A 17428-nucleotide genomic window follows, 5' to 3' on the forward strand; every position below is an offset into this window, starting at 1 on the left:
GTTTGTAAACAGCCTTTGTTCATGAATGAAAACTGAATGGAAGAAGGATATTTACAAATCAAAACACTCAAGCATTCCATTCCCCTTACCCTTCCAGACAACTTTCATTGTCCAAAAAAATACATTTTTTTCTAGTGCTGCTAGTGCAATATTCAAGATTTGTAAAAGGTGGTGTTTGTTTTTTGAGACTGTCACAATAAGAGAAGGATGCTCTAATGCTCTTATATTTTGTAATAGATTGAAGTGTCTTTGATACAAATTTTATTAAAACATTAATAAAAATGTACTGGAGACTTGTACTGTTTTTAGAACCAATAGTCATCACTGTGAACCTCCCCCAAGTCTAAAAACAAGTGTCTTTGGCCATCCCAACAGAAGTGAAATCTACCTGGCGCTCTTGGACTAAATGTGAGACAAGATGGTGAAAAAGGAGAGAAAGAAAAGCATGTTCTGACATCTCAAAGATGACAAAAGGGACATGACTGCAGTACCCCATTTTCACTTAGTCAGCTCTACCATCCTCCACTGTTACCCACTGTTGTTAGTTCTTTTCTTTCTTCTGGCTGTATTCATTTATTTTGCCATCTTTCTTTGTTAAACAATTGTCCTGCTATATATAATCATCAATAGTTCAAAATAGACTTCAGCATATATGTAATATATTATTTCCTTTCTATAGTGCCCAATAGCCAAAGCTCTCTGGGTGGTGAACAAACATTAGAAGCCACAAATACAAGGTAATAGAAGCTTAGTATAAAATTTTTAACACAGAGAACTGAAATTCATTTTTACAACAGCTAAATACAGTACAACACCAAACTTAACTGTTTAAAAATGACATAAATGCTGCATCATATGCTGCAAATGCCTGTGAGTAGAGGGCAGTCTTAACTTGGCACCAGAATGGTGACACTTTTGGAATCAGGCAGACCAGAGTGAACAGACCATTCCATATTTCAGGGGCTATCAACAAGAAGGCCCTGTCTTTTGTTGCAACCTTCCAAGCTTCCTTGGGACAAAGAACTCAGATGTTGATCATTGTACCTGGGTAGGTTCATGTCAGGAATGATGCTTACACGGAGCATATTGCAGCGATCCAACTATGGCAAGCTATGCAGTGCATACTGCCTTTCTGATACTGTATATGCATTGATATTTTGAATGCTCTAGTGACTCAGTCAAGAGCTTTAATTCGCAGGGAGGAAACTTTGGACAACTTTGTATTGCTGTACCACATACAGTGGCAAGATCACCACCATCATCATCAGTTTGTCACCAAATTTGGCAGCGAACCATTTCTGTGCCTCTCAAGGGCCACACTCGAAAACAAGCTAAACGTTTTAGTTTTATTTTATTATATATTTATTTAGATCCAGAGGTCAGAGACAAGATCTGAGGGCAGGGCATGATCCTGGAGCTCACACTTGGCTGGCTACCAATGGACAAAGTCTGTGGTCCCCTTGGCAGCACAACGACACTGAAAAATTGCCTATTGCCACCATGGAAAGTTCAGCTGTTGATCCTGCTGGCCTTTATACATGGGACATCCAAGTGCATTTTGTCCTTCACTTCTCACAACAGAAAGTCTTGGGTCGGCCCTGTTTCACCGTGTACCTTCATGGCATCTCTATTGGCTCTTTGGAGAATAAGGCTTTTCTGTCGGTTATGGGTGCTTTCTTAATCTCATAATTACAGCTCCTTCTTTAAACCAAAGTGGCGCCCAAACCAGTTAACAATAATGCAAACAAACAATTTCAGCAAAAGCATTTAACCCACCACCAAACACACAAAATTTAAAGCATTGGATGGGCCATGCTAGGAGTGCAAAGCCTTTCTGTCCAAACATGCATAGGAGTGCATCTTTAAGCACTTAAATTGGGCTTTTAAAACGATAGCCAGGCTCTTTTGCAGACAGCACTTTCCATCGGTGCATCCTGAGCTGCCACTACAAACAGAAGGAGAGAGAAACTTTCCTTGACCTTTTAGCAGTAGCACCCTCCTCATGAAGAAAGAGGAGCAACAGAAAATACCGGAACGAATTCGCGAGCGTTAATACGCCCGCCGGAACTCTGTCGCGAAGTACACCCAGTACGATTCAAACCGTAGAGATAGGAAAAGTGTAGAATAGCACATAATCATTAACTGTGAGGTTGAGCCGGAATGATGCCGCTCTAAGAAATACTTCGCTAGAGGGCGGGGGCGAGCGGGGAGCGAGGCTTCTTTTGCATGGCTCGGAGCGCGCAGGAGACTGTCGTGCGACTGTTGCTGCAAGTGAAGGTGTGTTCGGGATGGATTGGTTGAGGCTGGAAATCTGGTCCAGCCACCTGAGAAGGGGGGGTGGAATACCGTCTCCTGCAGCCTTCTCCAAGCTTGTATTGTCCAGTTGCGTTTGCCTGCAACTCCCAGCATCCCCTCGAAAGTGGGACGACACCAGCTTGTAGAAGGCGTCTTCTTCGCTGTTTAACAACCGCTGAGATTTCCTCCGAGTAAAGCGATTGGGTGACTCCACAGGGGGCGGATAGTGTGGGGGCGCCTGCCGTTGATTGCAACCGTAGTCTGGTAGGGGAGGCAAAAGCGGTGGTCGGGGGCGGCCCACCAGGGCTGGAAGCCATCTGGGAATCCACATTCCTCCCTGGGCACTCGCTGAAATAAAAGTACAGAGGCCCTGTTGGTCTCTGTTGTGTCTGATCCTTCCGGAATGGTTGGCTCTTTGCCCACTTGGGCTTCCCCTCCGGCAGCTCGCGCGTTGAATCTTTCTGCTTGAGCTTTCTTCCCGAAATTAAATGCCTTTCTCTCTTCTGTTCGCTTATTCCTTTGCACAAATAGGTGTCCTTGCGAGGCAGGTTCCTTTAAACCCACGCACGTGCACCCACTTCAGAACACATGTGAGCTAGCATATTCAAATGTGTGTGGTTTGTTTGTATGACCCGAAATCCTGTACTTTTCGGGGGCTAACAAATCCCTTCCCTACCACTTATTGTTGAAATCAGATTTAACCGGGACAGCCGACAGGCTTCAAGGATACACACACCTGCTTTCCCATATTTATGTGTGGGAAAGCTGGAGGTCGGACTCCCGCGGCTAAGGGACAGATCAAGCAAGAGGAACGTCGTCAAAATGAATCGGGGAGGCCTGGCTTGTGCCTCTTTTTGCATAGTCCTGTATAACTCTCTGCTTATTTACTCGGAAGTAAGCCGGGCTACATTTAGCCGGGCTTCACTGCGGGATAAGCGTGCATAGGATTGCAGCCGCAGGCTTTGGGTGTCACACACCAGCCCTCTCTTGATTGGAGCTTTTGGTTAAGAAATGGATGTGACTTTTCATTTCGTTAAACGTTTCTAAAGTCACTGCACAGGTGCCAAGAAAGAAAGCGAAGCCCCTTTGCTCCCATTGGGTATCATGGCCAAAGGCACAATTCCTCTAGAAATTCAGATGTTGTACCACTCTACTGTTTTCATCTCTATGCTTCCCTCCACTGGTATCGTTCTCCCGCTCTTGACCGTCCGAGTGTGTCTAGAGTTCACTTCCGGATGGGGACGGGAAACGATGTAACACCACTATTTGGCTTTTCCATAGAGGATGCTTCGTCTGCATCTTCCTTGCTGGGAGCAGTAGCAGCAGGGGGCGGTTTTCTCCTTAAAATATGGGGCGAGCGCCTCTGTCAGCATAGGATTCTTTCCGAAATTCAAGTCTATTTTGTGTCAGCCCATACTTATTAAGGGAGCCCTTAAGGTACATCTTTTTCCTCCCACTTAATATGGGTGGTTTATAGACATGTTCTTATCCTGGCATTTCAAACCTCAAATCAAGTGCGAGGCGGTTTTGCTCTTTCCTTATTATGAAAAGACCCATCTTCGTAAAAACACATGTACATTATAGATTATGTGGTTCAGTTTTCTTATCTGTTTGCTTTTCACAGGACTACTCAAAATTTAATGCACATTTGCTCATCGTACTGGGGTTCATGGCATAACTACATTTCTTCCTTTCACTACCCCTTCTAGAAGGGGAACTTAAATAGCAGTTGTCGTAGAAAACAGATCTTGTTTCTTCACTTACTTCATTTGACCTACCTGCGTTGCCTTTTTCCAAATCGGCTTGTAATTTCTCAGGGCAGAACTCTCCTAATTTAGCCCCTCCTCCTTTACCACAATTCCCTACCTAAGTTCAGGATTCGTTCTTAGCACAGTACATATTTCTATTCCCTGCCTTTTTGGTGGGATCAACTTTTTTTCTGAAACAGAAGATTTTAGATTCCCTCAAATGTATTGAGGAATGGGGAGAGGTTTGACTATTGTCCTGTGCACCAAAAGAGGAAAAGTTGTTTTATGACTGTCAAAGAACAGCACTGTCAGTAACCCAAACTGTTCCTTTCTATTTGCAGGCCATGCGGTGCCTCCTTATCAGTCAAGACAAGCGACATAGTCCAGTTCTTCTCCCTGATGGTGTGACTGTGATTCTAGGAAGAGGGCCTGAAACACTCGTTACTGATAAAAAGTGTTCCCGGAAACAAGGTAAGTAACTTTTCTCTTATTAGAAGCATTTGCTGCTAACACAAAAAATTGTGTGCACATACACACACAGCCTTATTGCATTGCATCTTGTCTAAGCAGCATCTTGAATGATCTGTCATTTTTTGCATTCTGTTTGCCAGATGTCTGCACTTCAGATTGGATTTAGCATTGTGAGAGTAGACTTTCCCTGCGAGAAATAATACTGGCAACTTTTTCCAGATTTGAGGACTAGCTCTTTTAAGCTACAGAGAACCAGGGGGGTTCAGCAGCTACTGGGATGGGCAGACTGAGGAGCAATGGCCTGCTCAGATCTTTGCATGACGTTTCCTGCATGACCTTGAGCCAGTCATTATTTCCCAACCTAACACTTACTTTGCATGGTTGTTGTGAGGATAACATGGAGATGAGGCCCATGTAAAGGGCCCTCAGTGCTGCAGTTGGGAAATTAAAAGCTTAAAAGTCTAACTGCCCTTTAGATGGTAATGTGTATTATTTTGCTTTCTTCAAAATGTGGTAAACAAAATGTGTTTGGAGACACACACCCCTTGTACATTTTCTGAATGGAACCCTAGAGCACAAAAACCTACCCTGATGGCACCACTGCTGTTCTGAGCTCCAAGGAAGAAATAGCGGACTGCAAGCACATATTTACCTGCTCTTGTTTTGCAGCCTTTAATCTTGCGAATTTCCCTATATACCACAATATGCAATTCATGACTCCCCAGATCTTGTTGGATTGCAACAGGAATGATCCCTCACCGTTGGTTATGCTAGCTAGGATTGATGGGAATTCCTGTGATATATCGCATTTCTATACCTACCATAGCTGAAGCTCTCTGGCTGCACCTAGGCCTCTCCCAGTCTACTGTCTATGTATCCTTCTTCACTAACAGCCTCATCAGTTGTAATTTTCTGGTTCATCATCATGAATGGATTTAAATGTTTCATGCATGGAATGTAGATTTTCTAAGTTATAACAAGCCCTATTTTCTTTTTGTGTATTCTCACAGTGGAGTTGCTGGCAAATTATGCCTACCGATCAGTTCGAGTCACACAGGTAAGAGGGGGAAGGTTCAGAGGGTGATGGCTTCAGGTGGGCACTTCAGGCAACGGTTGCAGGTTGGCCTGTCTCCTGGGCCTGAGGGGCAGCAGCCTCCAAGGGAGGCCCTCTGACCTTTTTGGTGTGTTGGCAGCGAGGAGTGAATCCCACATCTGTGGAGGAGATACACCTGCGCTGCGGGGACAGCACAACCCTCCAGGAGGGAGAGACTCTGTGCTTGGTGAATGGACTGTACCCATATCACATCCGCTTTGAGCAGGACTCCAGCTCTCCAAGGAAAACTCTGCTGCAGTTCTTCAGCCCCAAGCACGGCCTGAAGAAGGAGGATGACAGCGGCAGCGCGGCCCGGCCAGCCAAGCAGCCAAAAGTCTCCCCACCTTCTGAGGATGTGGATGAAGATGAACTATCCGTGGCTGAGAAGCTGAGGCAGCTTCAGGAGATGGCAGCTCGAGCAGAGCTGGCCCGCCCACTTCCCCCGCACCGTCCCCCCAAGCTGACTCCCCAGCCCACTGATTCCTGGGAGGATCATGGCAAGCTCTTGGTCTTCACAAGGAAAGGAGTGATGCCCAGCACCAAAGTAAGAGCCAAAGGCTGTTGCTCAGGGGAAGTTGCCAGGTGGCACTGCTTACCTGGGGACTGCTTAAGGAACGTTTAACTTTGTGGGCAACTTGTAGCCCTCCAAATATTTTGGACTACAGCTTCCAAAGGAGGAGGGAAAGAGTGGGTGCCCACTGCTAATGTGTGAACAGGCTGCGCCAGGGATTAACCCGAAAGAAGGTGGCCTTCCAAAGAATAAAGGATCCTTGGCTGTGATGTAGATTAAAACAGAAGCGCCCTGCTCGATCACTCCAAACACCTACCTAACCCAGCCTTCCCTCTGGACAGTGCTGACCAAATGCCCCACTAGGAGGGCCATAAACAAGACCTGAGCATAGGAAGGCCAGGAAGTGACTGTGCACCCAGCCAAAGCATGGATGCATCCAGCCAGTATTGCCAACACTGAACAGCAGCAACTTCCCAGCGTTTCAGGCAGGATTTCTTCCCTGGCCTTTCCTGGAGGTACCAGAGCTGAACCTGGGACCTTCTTCATGCAGGGCTGGTGCTGTGCCACTGAGCAACAGGATCTTCCCACTCCTGTTGCCCAGCAACTGACACACAGAGATGTACTGTATATTAATCCCGTTTAAAGCCATCCAAGCCATGGCTGCATCTTGTAGCAAATTCCACAGGTGTGCTGTACTATGAGTGAAAGCGCACCTTTGTCTGCTCTCCCTCTTTCATCATTCAGCTTCAACATCTCACCAGAGGTTCTATGTGTATGAGTCACATGTGCATCTCCACTTTCTCCACATCACCTCTAATCGTGTGCACCCTGATCATGTTCCCTGCTTCATTGCCTTTTTCTAAGACACCGCGAGGGGGCTATACAGCAGTTTCAGCCTCTGTCCCAAGCCTTCAGTGAACCTAGGAAAGCACCTGGTCCCTTGCATGTTTCCCCAGGACCAGCAGATGGTGCCCCCTTTGTGCAAAGGTTGCGTCGCAAAGGGCACATTGAAATTGGCCGGGTATGGTCATCCTGCATCCTTTGCTTGCAGACCTGTCTTAGAGATCTGGTAGGGAGACCTTAAAACCCGTTTTAGCTAGGCTAAGCCAGGGAGGGCAGAAGCCACTGCGCTCAGCAGGGCAGCGAACTCATGGTGATGGGGAGGTGAGGCACAAAGTCAAGCAAAACAGGTCTCCCGCCATCAGATTCCATTTTGCCTTTTTTGTCTAGATTGCAGGATTTGATCTGGATGGAACCCTCATTACAACACGGTCGGGGAAGGTGTTTCCTACAAGTCCTGATGACTGGAGGTGAGCACAGAGCTGAACGCCGGAGCAGAAAAGGCGGTGGGAGGAAATTGCCAGCAGCTAGTGTGACTTACTGAAAAATGAGTCAACCTCCTGTCTTGCTGCTCCTGGTTTATTTGTTTATATTTGTTATATTTATACCCCACCTCTTTTCCTTTCAAGAAATTCAGGGGCCTTACATAATTCTCTTCCCCTCAATCAAGAACAACCCAGTGAGGTAGGTGGGGCTGAAAGTCTATGACTGGCTCAAAGTCACCCAGTTGGTTCTGTGGCTGAGCAGGGACTAGAACCCGGGTCGCCTGAGTCCCAGGCCAGCCCTCTTAACCACTGCACCACACTGGTTTGAGTCCCCACTTTCTGTGAAGTTCATTGAACAATTGCTATTGCAGCATGACCAGGATTCTGTTGCAGAGAAGGCATGGGGCAGGACAGGGGGACGCCACCCATGTGTACCATCCTGGGCTTCGTGGAGGAGACGATACTAAAACCACAATCCTGACTGGGGCAAGCTGGTGGTTGTAGGCATATTTTCTGTCTGAGCAGGCCTAGAAATGTGCCCTAAATAATAATGTAAGGCAACCTTTCCTGCCTTTCCAAGGTGATGGCCTAAAATCCCCATTGATCTCCCACCAGCATGGCTGGGAGGTGATAGGCATTGTAGTCTAATACCTCTGGAGGGCACCAGGTTAGCAATGGCTGTGGTAAGGGAATGAGATAACCTTGATTTTTAATCTCACCACTGTTTTATGGCATTTCTATTAGAGAGTTTCTGCTGCATTTTATTGCTGTTTTTAATTGTTTTAACATTCAATATAGTTTGTCTTGATTATCTGTTATCTGCCCAGAGAATATTTGTTAATGGTCAGTCATATCAGTCTAATCAAAAGAGAGCCAACGGCATAGTGGCTGGAGGGCCAGAGCATAAGCAGGGAGACCCGAGTTCAAGTCCCAACATTCAGGTCTGAAGTCCATGGGCAGACTTTGAGCCAGTCGCTCTCTTTTACCTTGACCTACTTGACAGGTTGTTGGGAGGATAAAACCTGGATGATCCATGTACTGAGCTCCTTGGAGGATACCTGTGAAAAAAATATAAGAGATTAAAAACAAAAATGGTGGAAGTTAATCCTTCCAAATGAGGGGGAAATCAAAAGCAAGGGGCAAAAGGTTGGTGTTTACTTTATGGGGCAACCAGGACTTGTACTGCAGTGTCCACATCATTTTTTCCAGACTCTGCTAGCAGCAGTCATACCCTGTCTGTGGGGGGATTAACACATGATAATGGGCCTTAACCCTTCTCTGCTTTGCAGGATCCTGTGCCCTGAGGTACCCCGTAAGCTGAAGCAGCTTCAGAGTGATGGGTACAAGGTATGATCCCTACCTGAGTCGCTTCCTTCAAACCACTTTCCCATTTTCTCGCCTTTAATTACTGCTGTGTTCTTCTTTCTGCTCTGCCCCCCATCCCTCCCCTTTCCTCTCCCCCAGCTTGTGATCTTCACCAACCAGCTGGGCATCAGCCGTGGACGCCTCAGGCCTGAGGTTTTCAAAGCCAAAGTGGAAGCAGTGATTGAGCAGTTTGGCCTCCCGCTGCAGGTGAGTTGGCAATGGCACTGCTTCTCCCAGAATGCTTTGCAGGATAAACAATAAATGCAGTCAGGGCAAGCCTCACGGAATCAAGCAATAATGGTTGGACTAACTCTATATATGAGTTAGTCCAATATATATATATAAAACCATAACATACATACATACATACATACATACATATATATATATATATATAAAAAACCATAAAAGAGGCTCTGAATCTGCCTGTCTGTCCATCAACACGCAGCACCAAGACCATGAAACCTAGATGCCTGAAACTCAATACACATTCTAAGGGGATACTACAGGTCTGCGACCCAAGCTTGTTTGGCTTTTACAACACTTTGATTAATTTTGATAATTTAAATACGCTCTTCTGGTTGAAGTCTGCAGTTACACCCCTGACCACCAGAGGCAGATTTCCCTAAGCAACTCCTAGCTTTGCAGTCCATATAGTTTGAAGCCAGGAAGGTAATAGGCCAAGGGGCACGGTTATGTATCTGCCTCTTCCCACTGCTGTCAGGCAGCCCCTCGGGAATGGAGCGAATGCAGCCCTCTCCTGGGGGGCTGTAGGCTTGTACCATGTCAGGGGCCATACCTGGAAGTGCCAGTGGATATGACGTCACTGAAGCAGGGTGGGCACAGTGTCTCCAACTCTGCCAGCTGCATCCATTTGCTGGAAAGCGTTGCTGTACCGAAGTAAAGTGTGTGGTGATCATTGAGGAAAAGGCAGAAGAACTGTATTGCAAACCAGCCTTCTCCTAGTTTGGGGCCCTCCAGATGGATTGGACTTCTGCTCCCATGATTCCCAGTCAGGATGGCTGGAACTAATGGGAGCAGAAGTCTGGTGTCCCTGGAGAGGGTCAGGTTGGGGAAGCTGCTATAAATAGATGGTGCCTGGTGTTTGATGTCAACCCTGTTACCTCCGCTGCCTTCCTTTCCCTGTAGGTCTTTGTGGCGACCAGCTCAGGCATTTACCGCAAACCTGTCCTTGGCATGTGGGATCACCTGTGTGAGAAGGTACTGGGTGGAGACGGGCCAAGGAAGGGGTCTCTGTCCTTATGTAACTTGACTCTTCTCTCTACTCTTTCCCAAGGCAAATGGTGGCTTAGCAGTGTCTTTGCAAGAAAGTGTCTATGTGGGAGGTGAGTCCAGCCCCAAGGGATGCTTTTCCATGGAAGGTGTTATACCAGATAATCTTGGGGAGCAGAGCACCTCAAAAGGAGGTGCTTGCCCACCAGAGTCCCCAAAAGATTTGGGGTCTTTGGTGAGGGTTGAATACATACTGCCAGAGAGAACATGCCTTAGCTTTGCATGTACACAGGCACACTTAGAAAAGGAAAGAAAGTTTATTCAGAAGAAAATATTGAGCAGGTACAGAACTCTGAGCCCAATGTTGCCTGAGCAGCAAGTATTCCCATTTCATCCCAATTTTATGTTCTCTTTCCCAAAAGATAGAGCTTCCAGCCTATCAGCCTTCTAGATAGGGAAAAGCTAACAGAGGGAATCATAGAATCGTACAGTTGGACGGAAGGCCTCTACTACCTGTCTGTTGATTGTCCTGACAGTGGACACTCGGCTGCCATCCTTTGCGTAGGCAGGAAGGGCGCAAGTCGTCCATGTTCCAGGCTGGGTTGCCAGATCTGTGCTGAGCGCTTTCCCATGTTCCTTTACTAAGTCCTTGGTGCTTGTCCTCTTTCTCTGTACTTGCTTCTGTGGGAATGGGGAGGCTCCCCTTACTTCCCAGATGTAGGCTAATTGCTTGATGGGTGCTTGATGTCTTTTGATGACCTTACCTACTGCAATCTGCCAAATGATCATGTCTATTTTCTATGGGTAAAATGGTGAGTTCTTCATCAACGTTTGCTGACTGCTATAGATGGGGTAATTTGTAGGTATCTCGGGACAATGATGGTCATCCTTGCAGGGTCATTTTGCCTAAGTTCTTGACCATTTTTCTGCAAGAATTCCAGTCATCATTCGTTCCTATCTCACTGATACTGGTGAGACCTGGGTATTTAGGTCCCTCCTCCTGAATTTCAGCTTCCCCAACACATCCCATGGCCTGAGAGTGTGCCCTGTGGCACGAATGTTGATGTACCATGCACTAAAAGGGGCAGGCACAGTTTGCCTAGAACCCTCTGTGGCTTTCCTGGGTGCAGAGCCTCTGCAGTAGGAATCATCATTTCTAGACTGCCATTTCATACTGAGGGATCTGTTCACATTTTCCTCCTCCACAGATGCAGCTGGGCGTCCACCAAACTGGGCCCCTGGACATAAGAAGAAGGATTTCTCTTGCAGTGACCGCCTGGTATGAGATCAGCCCTCCCCTTTCCTGCTCTCTCCTGCAGCCCCTCTTACCTCAGAACGGCTTATTTGGGCAGACTCTTGATCCACTGCAGTTGCTACCAGCCTGGTTATTGGGTGGCTGAAAGGCCCTCTGGGCTTTGTTGGTGCTTGATGAGACCACTGTGGTGCAGGTGTTGCTTACGTCCGACACTGTGGGCATCACAGATGTGTCTCACATATATTCCCCCTTAATTTGCACAGCTGTTTCAAGTTGGTAGGGGGCAGTGCTGGTGGAAGTCTAGAAATGGTTTGGCAGTTTGGGTGAAGAAAAAGAGGATACAGGTCTGAGGCGGGGTGCAAGTTGTAGGGCTTGTGTTTGTCTTTACATGCATAGGATTGTGCCTGGGCCATGAAAGCAGACCAGAAAGTTACAGGATATGCCTTAGGTCAGAGGTGGAGAACCTTGGTACTGATGCTGCAGCCGAACCTTCCAGAATTCCTCCATTAGCCACACCCCTTTCTCCCCCTGCCCCATATTCACTTGGTGGTTTCATGGCTTTGGAACCATTTCACCCCATTCTAAAAGGTCGAAATTCCGCTTTGTGGCTCAGTTTCTGGCAGTCAGAGCTTGAAGCTACAATAGGCTGGAATGGTTTGTATTTTGGGCCCCACCCAACCCGCTGCCAGTGCTTCTGAGAACTGGGATTTCGCCTTCGGACTGGCAGAGGTTCCCCATCCCTGCTTTATGCACAGCACTCTGGCCTGCATTGCAGCCTGCACAGGGCACCAAGCAATGGATTGCCAGTCAGTTTGCAATACTGCTGCCTCGAGCAACCATGCCTCCCACCCACCCCTGGCCACTTTGACAGACAGAGGCGAAAGTAACTATAACCTAGCTTCTGAAGGGAAGTACAGTATTCTTGGGTTGTCTTTGGTGTTGAAGGTGGTAGTTCAAGGACCTCAGCTTTGTCCTTTGAATGGAAGCCACTTGCCTTCAGGCCAACGAGTAAACATTGAAAGCTTGTCAACAGGAGCATTGGGAAGTTAGCACGATTTAAGGAAAGCAGCCTACGCTTAAGCTCCAGTGATCCTTCTCCCTCCCTCACAGTCACAGTTCCTGCAACCCATCTGTCTGGGTTCCTCATGTCTGTTTTTCTTGTTCTCTCAGTCCTGGCCAGACAGTTCCAAATTCCTAAATCATCTGGCAACAAAGTATGCAAAATGAGCAGGGTAAGAGGCAAACTCTGTGCTGTGGTCACAGAACATAACCAATTTGGGTGCCAGGGTACAGGCAGTTCTCCTCTGCTTGTGTTTCTCTCCGGCTCCTTCCCTTGTGCTAACAGCTTTCTTTTTCGTCTCCTTCCCAACAGTTTGCTCTAAATGTTGGGCTACCCTTCTATACGCCTGAGGAGTACTTCTTGGGATGGAAAAAGGCACCATTTGTGCTCCCCACCTTTGACCCGGTGAATAATCTCCCCTTTCTCAATTTGTTTACATAAAATTATATGTCACTTTTGAGTATGTATGGCAATTAGCATCTCTTTTGTGTAACTTTTCTAACAATCCTGTAGGTAAGCATGATTATTCGTACTGCAGGTGATGTAGAGAGAAGACACTAAAACAGAAAGGGTGGGAAGGTTCACACATGAGACTAAACCATGACTTGGTGCTATGTGCACAATCAGAAGGGAGCCCGAATGAATCTTTATGTTTGCTTTCTCTTTCCTGAAGGATTGAAAAGGGAATAAGCCAAGCTGTACTTTCACTTGGCCCAATTCTTGAGTTGTTTCATGAGTGAATCGAGTTGTAATTTGAAATAAACTCGGACTTGCTTAATAAACTAGATTTTGTTTTTAACTATGATTCTTGGTTTGCACATAACCAGAGTGGCTAAAGGTAGACTGCATTCATGGTAGAGGTCAGAGTCCAGTTGGGCATTTTCAGATTGTATTATTTATCATAATAAAGGAAGATGTGTGGCTTTCTGTCAGTGCCATAGTTCCAAGAGTCTGACATCAAGGTACGTAAAACTTGGCAGATATACTAAAGGGACTTTAAGAATGGGCCCCTTTAATGCATATATTATATTTATTTATAAATAATGTGGTCGAACCTTGCAGTCGCATGAGCACATAGGTTTGTAATCCATTCCGTTTGAAGCCAGAAGAGATTTGCAGACTAAGGGACAAGGTTGCATGTCTTCCCTCAGCCCTTTCTTGCAGGGCAGCCCATTCCATGGGGAATGAGGTGGAAGGGCCCTGCCTATGAGTGTACCATGGCACAGGCTGTGCCTAAGAATGCCAGCAGGCATGGCGCCAGGCTGTCAGGGTGGGCACAACGTGTCCAGCTCTTGAGAAATGTGTTGGTTAACTGGAAGGTTTTGCTGTATCCAAGTAAGGATTATACCAACTCATGCAAAGCCAGGTCCATTCTTTAGTTAATATATCACTGTCCCTTCTCCATCACAGCGGGCACTGAACCCCAAGGCACGGCTCTATGATCCCCCAGATGCTTGCTTGACCTCTTCCTCCCCAGAGGTGATTGTGGCTGTTGGCTTTCCTGCTGGTGAGTGACCACATAAGTTCCTCTTCTGTCTTCCGTATGTCAGTGTGTCCAGATTGCCTTTTGGAGTCAGTGCCAGGAAAGGCCACTGGGGAAACAGTTGATTTTATTTCCAGTCTCAGAACATCAAGGCCAACAAAAGCTGAGGCCTTTCCCTGGCTTAGAGTTTTTCTATGCTTTTGATCCTGAGTCCTGACAGGAAAGCAGCAGTATTCCAAAATAAAGCACATTTCCTTATAATCCTTGCAGGCTCTGGAAAGAACCAGGATAGCTTAAGGCAGCTTGATGCTGTTCTCAGCTAAGTGCAGTGGTAACCGGCAGGCATTTGTCACCAAAGCAGGCAAAATAAAAAGGAAAAATAATATTTGAATATATCCAGGGACTATGTAGGGAGAGACAGCTTGACAAATGTTTTGGGGGAAAAATACCCCACTTCAGTCTCCTTTTATCTAATTTTTAACACTAACTTGCACCATTTTTCTGTCCTTTAGCTGGCAAGTCAAGGTTTTTGAAGCAACACTTGGCCTCCGTTGGTTACGCCTACGCCAACCGGGTAAAGCAGCTACTGTGCCTCCTGCCCTCATTATTCCTCCCATCTTTTTCTAGCCTTTTGTGACCTGTCTTCCATCCCTGCCACCCCCCCTCCCCCCAGGACACACTAGGTTCATGGCAGAAGTGTGTGGCGTTGTGCCAAGTGTCGCTGCAGGCAGGGAAGAGCGTGGCAGTGGACAACACCAATCCCGATCCAGAATCGAGATGCAGGTAAGGTTCCTCTCAGCAGAAGGGACTGAGTTACTATTCAGGCAGGATGAAGCTACTGTAGGGGAAGGGAGATGGGGTCAGGCTCTCTGAAAAAATGCCATGCCTTTCCTCTGCCAGATATATCGAATGTGCCAAGGAGGCCGGCGTTCCCTGCCGCTGTTTCCTCTTTACTGCCTCACTGGAACAAGCGAAGCACAACAACAGAGTGAGTACATTCCTGTCTGGAAAGCTTGCAGAGCTGCAGCATGTTACCAGCTGAAGCCACAAAGCCCTATCACAAGCCTTCAAGAAAGCCCATACGGCTCAGGGCCTTTGCTTGAGTTGGTGTTTTCACAGCACTGCTGATAGCTTTCACTACAGTTTTTTTAGTTTCTTTTGTGGGTGGGATGTCTATTTTATTACTGTTGCTGGTTCTCATTTATTCTAATGTTTATCATTTTTATTTTATAAGCTGCCCTTTTGGGGTTCTGTATCCTAGAAAGCAAAGCAGCCTACAAATACTTTCTTAAATATCAAATAAATAAATTCAAGGGTTTCAAAGTTTCCCTTCACTTCTTTAGACTCATACACCCACCTATTCTGGTTCTTGTGCTCAGATCTGAGGTCTGGAGTAATAAATTAATATTGCAAAGGGATTTTTTCCTCTTTCGGTTGCTGCTGCACCTTATAAGAGTAGGGCTGTCAATTTTTCAGGTCAGATGATGACCATTTCTCTAAGAGCTCTACTAGTAACCAACACATTCCTTTGAAGCTCTTACAGTGAGCTTATTATAAAAGCCCTGATTTAGATGACTGTATTTGAATCAGTGTATACATTCTCTGGCTCAGTAACCCATCTCCAAACAAAATCGATGTCACTACAGAAATGTAGAAGCAACACAGTGTAGCTGGGATGTACACTGTTGTGGGGGTGGAGGGTGAGAAATTGCCTGCTACCTGAAGTATCATGCAGCATTATTAACTTGCAACACTTGCTAGTCAGAGCTAGCCTAGCTCTGAAAGCGACCTCTACGCTTCTGGTTACTGTGCTTAGCAGTCACTGACAAAATATATCCTTCCTGTTGTTAAGTTGCTGAAAGCTGTTTATCCTGCTGGAAAAAGTGTGCCATGAGTTCTACAGAATTAAGTACATACTGTCTGAAATGTTTCTATCTAAAACATGCTGCCTAAGAAGCTCTATTGGATGTCTGATACTTCTTCACTCTCTCCAGTTGGGGAGCCCACCCTATGCCCTCATTAAAAAAAAAAAGACAAGGACAAGGAAGCTCACTTTTTTACCTTATCTTCTCCTTCTGTTTCAGTTTCGGGAAATGACAGAAAAGGGACACTTGCCTGTTAATGATATTGTCTTCAACAGTTATAAGTAAGTTCTGAGGGGAGGGTAGCTTGCAGTAGAATGGAGAAAAAGCTTTAAAGGATGGGCCCTTTTGTATGCTAGACCCCTTTTTGCCTTCTGCCCCACTCTCTACTAGACCACAACTCCCCATGCCCAGCTGCTCCAAATTGGAATTTGGCCTCTAGACTATTTTGTTCTCCTTCTCCACAGAATTCAAGGTAATTCTGCTAGTGTGGAGACGCCAAGGTAGATCTAGCAGAGCAGAGCTGTAGAACTGTGATACTGCAACACCAAACTTCTCCTGTTTTAGCAAGCCAATTCTTGCTTAATCAAATCAAGTATATTACCCTTAGGCTTCCTGAACACTGCGTGGGGCCAGGCCAGTCTTCCCCAGCCTTGTGCTGGCCAGATACGTCAGCCTGTAATTCCCATCAATCCTAGCTCAGATCCCCATCCCTGTGGCCTTAATTCTGACTGCTTAGTTTCACAATGCAACATTTGCCTCATTAAAATAGTACTTTTATTGCAGAAGATAGTATTTTGGGAGGCACTAGTACTGTTGAAACATTGCTTAATGACCCTTATTTCTGTTTACTAGGAATAAGTATGTGGCACCATCGCTGGAGGAGGGTTTCTCCGAAATCCTCAAGATTCACTTTGTGCCTCAGTTCACAGACTCGCGACTAGCAGCGCTTTACCAGCAATTTTCAGAGGGGTGATAGCAAAGTGGCATCCCCAGCCTATTATATCTCCATTTCCATAGAAGGCATGCTTATGGAGCGTGTGAGCTCCCCCTGCCGGCCAAAGGGGAAGCTTGCCTATGGCCTGAGACTGCCCTCAAGCTGCTCAAAAGTGGAACAAACCAGCACTTGATTTCCTTTCCACATTTTTAAAAATAAAGTGAAATAAAGTTCTGGAAGTCCAAGGGCTGCCCTCTCCTTCCCAATGAAGTCATAGGAAGGGTCACATTTAGGCTTACTGCAGCTTTTCAAGAAGAATGAACAACAGGTGAGCCCCCAAGCTGTATTGGCCTACAACTCCCATCATTTTAGTTGGTACAGCCAATGATCAAGAATGATGGGGATTACAGGCAAAAATTGCAGGAGGGGAACAAATTACCTACATACTTTTTTAAAGAAAAAAGCAGGAGTAGGCAGACAATGGGCTAAGATCTGCTGGGGGATGGACAGAAGGAAAAAACCCCCAACACCTAGTTTTCTCTTCCAATTGAAGTAACCCTAGGCAGATTACAACAAAATCCCAACAAAGCCAAATTTGCATACCAAAAGAGGAAGGCCCATAACAGTTCACTGCAAATGCAACCACTTGGATCAGCTTGAAGAAGCCATCAGGATGCTAGTAGTAGCCTTAGCGGGAATGTGCCTCTTTATTGTAAAGGCATGGAAAGCAAGTAAGTGATTAAAACTGCAAGTGTTTTCATTCTACCTTCCTCTTGCCCCTTCAAATTTG

The 17428-nt window shown here is 46.3% G+C and overlaps 1 protein-coding gene across 3 annotated transcripts; it reads left to right on the forward strand.

Annotated features, from left to right (window-relative positions):
• Positions 1-2215: 2215 nt before the first annotated feature.
• Positions 2216-17403, forward strand: LOC123030589 (polynucleotide kinase 3'-phosphatase). 3 transcript variants are annotated; one of them, XM_044444647.1, is made up of 17 exons: positions 2216-2277; positions 4385-4514; positions 5525-5571; positions 5708-6151; positions 7349-7428; positions 8733-8790; positions 8908-9015; positions 9958-10029; positions 10106-10154; positions 11250-11320; positions 12669-12761; positions 13767-13863; positions 14352-14413; positions 14513-14622; positions 14740-14827; positions 15924-15985; positions 16557-17403. In XM_044444647.1, the coding sequence occupies exons 1-17, from the start codon at positions 2227-2229 to the stop codon at positions 16675-16677; spliced, it is 1743 nt and encodes a 580-aa protein (XP_044300582.1). In that variant the 5' UTR covers positions 2216-2226; the 3' UTR covers positions 16678-17403. The 3 variants fall into 3 exon arrangements, with proteins under 3 accessions (XP_044300582.1, XP_044300584.1, XP_044300583.1); XM_044444649.1 differs by having other exon boundaries at positions 5834-6151; XM_044444648.1 differs by lacking the exon at positions 2216-2277 and adding an exon at positions 3599-3732.
• The last annotated feature ends 25 nt before the right edge of the window (positions 17404-17428 follow it).

Source organism: Varanus komodoensis, unplaced genomic scaffold (genome assembly GCF_004798865.1).
Source record: "Varanus komodoensis strain SLA01 unplaced genomic scaffold, ASM479886v1 scaffold45, whole genome shotgun sequence".
In the NCBI taxonomy this organism is placed as follows: Eukaryota; Metazoa; Chordata; class Lepidosauria; order Squamata; family Varanidae; genus Varanus; species Varanus komodoensis.